Source organism: Coregonus lavaretus (assembly GCF_964263955.1).
Source record: "Coregonus lavaretus genome assembly, chromosome: 24".
NCBI classification, from domain to species: Eukaryota; Metazoa; Chordata; class Actinopteri; order Salmoniformes; family Salmonidae; genus Coregonus; species Coregonus lavaretus.
In genome coordinates, this window is record NC_140011.1 from 46,861,447 (window position 1) to 46,869,708 (window position 8,262).

Here is an 8,262-nt window from a genome sequence, read left to right on the forward strand (position 1 = left end):
ATGAAGGCAGTTATACATTTTAAAAACATTACAATACATTCATAACAGATTTCACACCATATTAAGCATGTTCCCTCAGGCCCCTACTCCACTACCACATATCTACAACACAAAATCCATGTGTACGTGTGTGTATAGTGCGTATGTTATCGTGTGTGTGTACCTGTGTGTGTTGCTTCACAGTCCCCCCTGTTCCATAAGGTGTATTTTTACCTGTTTTTTAAATCTGATTCTACTGCTGGCATCAGTTACCTGATGTGGAATAGAGTTCCATGTAGTCATGGCTCTATGTAGTACTGTGCACCTCCCATAGTCTGTTCTGGACTTGGGGACTGTGAAGAGACCTCTGGTGGCATGTCTTGTGGGGTATGCATGGGTGTCTGAGCTGTGTGCCAGTAGTTCAAACAGACAACTCTGTGCATTCAGCTTGTCAACACCTCTTACAAAAACAAGTAGTGATGAAGTCAATCTCTCCTCTACTTTGAGCCAGCTCTCTGTGTACATCCAAGGGCCAGCCGTGCTACCATGTTCTGAGCCAATTGCAATTTTCCTAAGTCCCTCAATTGAGTTGAGGTCGGGTGATTGTGGATGCCAGGTCATCTGATGCAGCACTCCATCACTCTCCTTCATGGTCAAATAGCCCTTACACAGCCTGGAGGTGTGTTGGGTCATTGTCCTGTTGAAAAACAAATGATAGTCCCACTAAGCCCAAACCAGATGGGATAGAGTATCGCTGCAGAATGCTGTGGTAGCCATGCTGGTTAAGTGTACCTTGAATTCTAAATAAATCACAGACAGTGTCACCAGCAAAGCACCCCCACACCATAACACCTCCCCCTCCATGCTTTACGGTGGGAACTACACATGCGGAGATCATCCGTTCACCTACTCTGCGTCTCACAAAGACACGGCGGTTGGAACCAAAAATCTCCAATTTGGACTCCAGACCAAAGGACACATTTCCACCAGTCTAATGTCCATTGCTCGTGTTTCTTGGCCCAAGCAAGTCTCTTCTTCTTATTGGTGTCCTTTAGTAGTGGTTTCTTTGCAGATATTCGACCATAAAGGCCTGATTCACACAGTCCCCTCTGAACAGTTGATGTTGAGATGTGTCTGTTACTTGAACTCTGTGAAGCATTTATTTGGGCTGCAATTTGAGGCTGGTAACTCTAATGAACGTATCCTCTGCAGCAGAGGTAACTCTGGGTCTTCCATTCCTGTGGCGGTCATCATGAGAGCCAGTTTCATCATAGCGCTTGATGGTTTTTGCGACTTTCAAAGTTCTTGAAATGTTCCGTATTGACTGACCTTTGAATATTGTTTATTACAGTGGGGGGAAAATTATTTAGTCAGCCACCAATTGTGCAAGTTCTCCCACTTAAAAAGATGAGAGAGGCCTGTAATTTTCATCATAGGTACACGTCAACTATGACAGACAAATTGAGGAAGAAAATTCCAGAAAATGACATTGTAGGATTTTTAATGAATTTATTTGCAAATTATGGTGGAAAATAAGTATTTGGTCAATAACAAAAGTTTCTCAGTACTTTGTTATATACCCTTTGTTGGCAATGACACAGGTCAAACGTTTTCTGTAAGTCTTCACAAGGTTTTCACACACTGTTGCTGGTATTTTGGCCCATTCCTCCATGCAGATCTCCTCTAGAGCAGTGATGTTTTGGGGCTGTCGCTGGGCAACACGGACTTTCAACTCCCTCCAAAGATTTTCTATGGGGTTGAGATCTGGAGACTGGCTAGGCCACTCCAGGACCTTGAAATGCTTTTTAAGAAGCCACTCCTTCGTTGCCCGGGCGGTGTGTTTGGGATCATTGTCATGCTGAAAGACCCAGCCACGTTTCATCTTCAATGCCCTTGCTGATGGAAGGAGGTTTTCACTCAAAATCTCACGATACATGGCCCCATTCATTCTTTCCTTTACACGGATCAGTCGTCCTGGTCCCTTTGCAGAAAAACAGCCCCAAAGCATGATGTTTCCACCCCCATGCTTCACAGTAGGTATGGTGTTCTTTGGATGCAACTCAGCATTCTTTGTCCTCCAAACACGACGAGTTGAGTTTTTACCAAAAAGTTATATTTTGGTTTCATCTGACCATATGACAATCTCCCAATCCTCTTCTGGATCATCCAAATGCACTCTAGCAAACTTCAGACAGGCCTGGACATGTACTGGCTTAAGCAGGGGGACACGTCTGGCACTGCAGGATTTGAGTCCCTGGCGGCGTAGTGTGTTACTGATGGTAGGCTTTGTTACTTTGGTCCCAGCTCTCTGCAGGTCATTCACTAGGTCCCCCCGTGTGGTTCTGGGATTTTTGCTCACCGTTCTTGTGATCATTTTGACCCCACGGGGAGAGATCTTGCGTGGAGCCCCAGATCGAGGGAGATTATCAGTATTGTATGTCTTCCATTTCCTAATAATTGCTCCCACAGTTGATTTCTTCAAACCAAGCTGCTTACCTATTGCAGATTCAGTCTTCCCAGCCTGGTGCAGGTCTACACTTTTGTTTCTGGTGTCCTTTAACAGCTCTTTGGTCTTGGCCATAGTGGAGTTTGGAGTGTGACTGTTTGAGGTTGTGGACAGGTGTCTTTTATACTGATAACAAGTTCAAACAGGTGCCATTAATACAGGTAACGAGTGGAGGACAGAGGAGCCTCTTAAAGAAGAAGTTACAGGTCTGTGAGAGCCAGAAATCTTGCTTGTTTGTAGGTGACCAAATACTTATTTTCCACCATAATTTGCAAATAAATTCATAAAAAATCCTACAATGTGACTTTCTGGATTTTTTTTCCTCAATTTGTCTGTCATAGTTGACGTGTACCTATGATGAAAATTACAGGCCTCTCATCTTTTTAAGTGGGAGAACTTGCACAATTGGTGGCTGACTAAATACTTTTTCCCCCCACTGTAGGAGAATAAGAGAATTTTCAGAAAGAAAGTTGAGAATCCCTGCTATAGGCCAGTTGAGAATCCCTGCTATAGGCCAGTTGAGAATCACTGCTATAGGCCAGTTGAGAATCACTGCTATAGGCCAGTTGAGAATCCCTGCTATAGGCCAGTTGAGAATCACTGCTATAGGCCAGTTGAGAATCCCTGCTATAGGCCAGTTGAGAATCACTGCTATAGGCCAGTTGAGAATCCCTGCTATAGGCCAGTTGAAAATCACTGCTATAAGCTATAGATAATATTCTGCCCATATGAACACATTTATTTCAGTGCATATAAAGAACAGCTATTGATGATTGAATGAAAAGCAGCAAACAGACACATTGTTTCCCATGAATAAAAGACTCCTAACCAGGTAAAAGGCTACAGCTCGATTCACTGTTTCCCGCCCAAATACAGGAAACTCAACATATTGTACACATTGCGGTCGTTGAGTGCGTGAGGGGGTCTGTACGCAGTGTAGGACCTTCGCTGGCAGGTTTTGCTCGACAAAAAGACATGTAAGCCACACACACACACGAAGTGTCGCCTGTTTCTGATGCTGTGTGTTTGTTCCAGAGATGGCCCACTCCTACAGTAGTCCGGTGCTGAGCTTGTGTGTGTGTTTGTTCCAGAGATGGCCCACTCCTACAGTAGTCCGGTGCTGAGCTTGTGTGTGTGTTTGTTCCAGAGATGGCCCACTCCTACAGTAGTCCGGTGCTGAGCTTGTGTGTGTGTTTGTTCCAGAGATGGCCCACTCCTACAGTAGTCCGGTGCTGAGCTTGTGTGGTTCCACTAAGGTCCTCTACTTTACGGACCGCTCGCACACACCCTGCATGATCCACATCAACAAGAGGTACGTGTGTTTACTTAAACCTTTAATCATAACCAATTTATCTGTGACCTTGAAATGTTTCAGAATCACTGTTATTCGACAAATACGTTTGCATTTACAGTAATTTGATTTGGTGAAATGGTGCCACTATAAACAGGATATACAGGCAGACAATAAACAGGATATACAGGCAGACTATAAACAGGATATACAGGCAGACTATAAACAGGATATACAGGCAGACTATAAACAGGATATACAGGCAGACAATAAACAGGATATACAGGCAGACGATAAACAGGATATACAGGCAGACTATAAACAGGATATACAGGCAGACTATAAACAGGATATACAGGCAGACTATAAACAGGATATACAGGCAGACTATAAACAGGATATACAGGCAGACTATAAACAGGATATACAGGCATTTATATATAGACGCAGAATTGACACAATCCACATGTACAGTGCCTTCAGAAAGTATTCATACCCCTTGACTTTTTCCACATTGTTGTATTACATCCTGAATTTAAAACGGATTAAAATGAGATTGTCTGTCACTGGCCTACGCACAATACCCCATAATGTCAAAGTGGAATTATGTTTTTAGACATTTTTACAAATTAATACAAAATGAAAAGCTGAAATGTCTTGAGTCAATAAGTATTCAGCCCCTTTCTTATGGCAAGCCCAAATAAATTCAGGAGTAAACATTTGCTTAACAAGTCACATAATAAGTTGCACGAAACTGAGGATGGATCAACAACAATGTAGTTACTCCACAATACTAACCTAAATTACAGAGTGAAAAGAAGGAAGCCTTTACAGAACACAAATATTTCAAAACATGCATTCTGTTTGCAATAAGGCACTAAAGTAAAACTGCAAAGAGTGTGGCAAAGAAATTATGAATACAAAGTGTTATGTTTGGGGCAAATCCAACACATCACTGAGTACCACTCTTCATATTTTCAAGCATGGTGGTGGCTGCATCATGTTATGGGTATGCTTGTCATCGGCAAGGACTAGTGAGTTTATGATAAAACGAAACGGAATAGAGCTAAGCACAGGAAAAATCCTAGAGGAAAACCTGGTTCCGTCTGCTTTCCACCAGACACTGGGAGACAAATTCACCTTTCAGTAGGACAATAACCTACAACACAAGGCCAAATATACACTGGAGTTGCTTACCAAGAAGAGAGTGAATGATCCTGAGTGTCCGCGTTAAAGTTTTGACATAAATCGTCTTAAAAATCTATGGCAAGACTTGAAAATGGCTGTCTAGCAATGATCAACAACCAACTTGGCAGAACTTGAACAAATATTGTACAATCCAGGTGTGCAAAGCTCTTAGAGACTTACCCAGAAAGACTCAAATTTGTAATTCTTTATAAAATAATTTTCCCTTTGTCATTATGGGGTATTGAGTGTAGATGGGTGAGAGAAAAATCTATATTTAATCCATTGAGACTGTAATGCAACAAAATGTGGAATAAGTCAAGGGATATGAATACTTTCTGAAAGCCCTGTATATACTGTATGTAGAGAAGTATTCATCAAAACAATGTGTAATGGAGGAACTATAATGTCAAGAGTCAGGATGTGCAGAGAGTGAAAAGAGCAATGTGCAGATTTGGATGATCATGCAGGGTGCAGAGTCCGGATGAGAAGATGATTGGAAACATTTGGTGTGTGTTAGGTTGGAGAAGGTAACTCTGAGAGATGTGAAGACAGCAGTAGACAGAGATGACAACTACAGATTCCACTTCAAAGCCCTCGACCCTGAGTTTGGTACCGTTAAAGAAGAGGTGAGGAGGGGAGTAGAAAAGAGAAGAGAGAGGGGAGGAGAGGGAGGGGGGAAAGAGATGAGGGAGGAGAGATGAGGGAGGAGAGGAGAGGGGGAAGAGAGATGAGGGAGGAGAGGAGAGATGAGGGAGGAGAGGAGAGGAGAGGGGGAAGAGAGATGGGAGGAGAAATGAGGGAGGAGAGGAGAGGAGGAGGGAGGAGAGGAGGGGGGAGGAGAGGGGGAAGAGAGATGAGGGAGGAGAGGAGAGATGAGGGAGGAGAGGGGGAAGAGAGATGAGGAAGGAGAGGAGAGATGAGGGAGGAGAGGAGAGGGGGAAGAGAGATGAGGGAGGAGAGGAGAGATGAGGGAGGAGAGGAGAGGGGGAAGAGAGATGAGGGAGGACGGGGGGGAAGAGAGATGAGGGAGGAGAGGAGAGGAGGAAGAGAGATGAGGGAGGAGAGGGGGGGGAAGAGAGATGAGGGAGGAGAGGAGAAAAGGGGGAAGAGAGAGGGGGAGGAGAGGAGAGGAGGGGCAGAGAAGAGGAGGGAGAGGAGAGATGAGGGAGGAGAGGAGAGGAGAAGGGAGGAGTCTGGTGATCTATACATCTGTTGATATTTTGTGATGGTAAATTGTTGTGTGTGTGTGTGTGTGTGAATGTGTGTGTGTGTTTGTGTGTGTGTGTAGGTGTTTGAAGACGAGGCTTTGGTTCCAGGCTGGGAGGGGAAGATAGTGGCCTGGGTGGAGGAGGACAATGGAGAGGAGAGGTACACACACACACACACACACACACACACACACATTCACACACACACGCACACTTCTCCTTCTGTGTTCAGTCTGTCATTGTTCTTTATTTTTCCACAGGACTAAAGGACCTAGCTGTTGAGGAACTAAAGGACCTAGCTGTTGAGGAACTAAAGGACCTAGCTGTTGAGGAACTAAAGGACCTAGCTTTTGAGGAACTAAAGGACCTAGCTGTTGAGGAACTAAAGGACCTAGCTGTTGAGGAACTAAAGGACCTAGCTGTTGAGGAACTAAATGACCTAGCTGTTAAGGAACTAAAGGACCTAGCTTTTGAGGAACTAAAGGACCTAGCTGTTGAGGAACTAAAGGACCTAGCTGTTGAGGAACTAAAGGACCTAGCTGTTGAGGAACTAAAGGACCTAGCTGTTGAGGAACTAAAGGACCTAGCTGTTAAGGAACTAAAGGACCTAGCTTTTGAGGAACTAAAGGACCTAGCTGTTGAGGAACTAAAGGACCTAGCTGTTGAGGAACTAAAGGACCTAGCTGTTGAGGAACTAAAGGACCTAGCTGTTAAGGAACTAAAGGACCTAGCTTTTGAGGAACTAAAGGACCTAGCTGTTGAGGAACTAAAGGACCTAGCTGTTGAGGAACTAAAGGACCTAGCTGTTGAGGAACTAAAGGACCTAGCTGTTGAGGAACTAAAGGACCTAGCTGTTGAGGAACTAAAGGACCTAGCTGTTGAGGAACTAAAGGACCAAGCTGTTGAGGAACTAAAGGACCAAGCTGTTGAGGAACTAAAGGACCTAGCTGTTGAGGAACTAAAGGACCTAGCTGTTGAGGAACTAAATGACCTAGCTGTTGAGGAACTAAAGGACCTAGCTGTTGAGGAACTAAAGGACCTAGCTGTTGAGGAACTAAAGGACCTAGCTGTTGAGGAACTAAAGGACCTAGCTGTTGAGGAACTAAAGGACATACATTGCATTCAGAAAGTATTCAGACCCATTTACTTTTTACACATTTTGTTACGTTACAGCCTTATTCTAAAATTGATTAAACTACACACAATACCCCATAATGACAAAGCAAAAATTGAAATATCACATTTACATAAGTATTCAGACCATTTACTCAGTACTTTGTTGAAGCACCTTTGGCAGCGATTACAGCCTCGAGTCTTCTTGCGTATGACGCTACAAGCTTGGCACACCTGTATTTGGGGAGTTTCTCCCATTCTTCTCTGCAGATCCTCACAAGATCTGTCAGGTTGGATGGGGAGCGTCCCTGCACAGCTATTTTCAGGTCTCTCCAGAGATGTTAGATCGGGTTCAAGTCCGGCCTCTGGCTGGGCCACTCAAGGACATTCAGAGACTTATCCTGAAGCCACTCCTGTGTTGTCTTGGCTGTGTGCTTAGGGTTGTTGTCCTGTTGGAAGGTGAACATTCACCCCAGTCTGAGGTCCTGAGCGCTCTGGAGCAGGTTTTCATTAAGGATCTCTCTGTACTTTGCTCCGTTCATCTTTGCCTCGATCCTGACTAGTCTCCCAGTCCCTGCCACTGAAAAACATCCCCACAGCATGATGCTGCCACCACCAGGGATTGTGGCAGGTTCCCTCCAGATGTTACGCTTGGCATTCAGGCCAAAGAGTTCAATCTTGGTTTCTTCAGACTAGAGAATCTTGTTTCTCATGGTCTGAGAGTCTTTACGTGCCTTTTGGCAAACTCTAAGCGGGCTGTCATGTGCCTTTTACTGAGGAGTGGCTTCCGTCTGGCCATTTTACCATAAAGGCCTGATTGGTGGAGTGCTGCAGAGATGGTTGTCCTTCTGAAAGACTCTCCCATCTCCACAGAGGAACTCTGGAGCTCTGTCGGAGAGACCGTCAGGTTCTTAGTCACCTCCCTGACCAAGGCCCTTCTCCCCCGATTGCTCAGTCTAGGAAGAGTCTTGGTGGTT

At 44.6% G+C, this 8,262-nt stretch overlaps 1 protein-coding gene across 1 annotated transcript in view; it reads left to right on the top strand.

Annotated features, from left to right (window-relative positions):
• LOC311099915 (dixin-like) overlaps positions 1-6,454 on the top strand; it is a gene marked incomplete at both ends in the record, with an annotated part of 56,397 nt that extends 49,943 nt beyond the window's left edge. The window contains 4 exons of the mRNA XM_084140632.1: positions 3,689-3,797; positions 5,482-5,590; positions 6,253-6,332; positions 6,433-6,454. Of these exons, the coding sequence (XP_083996758.1) occupies positions 3,689-3,797; positions 5,482-5,590; positions 6,253-6,332; positions 6,433-6,454 (320 nt within the window). The remainder of the gene's footprint in view (positions 1-3,688; positions 3,798-5,481; positions 5,591-6,252; positions 6,333-6,432) is intronic.
• Between the last annotated feature and the right edge of the window lie 1,808 nt (positions 6,455-8,262).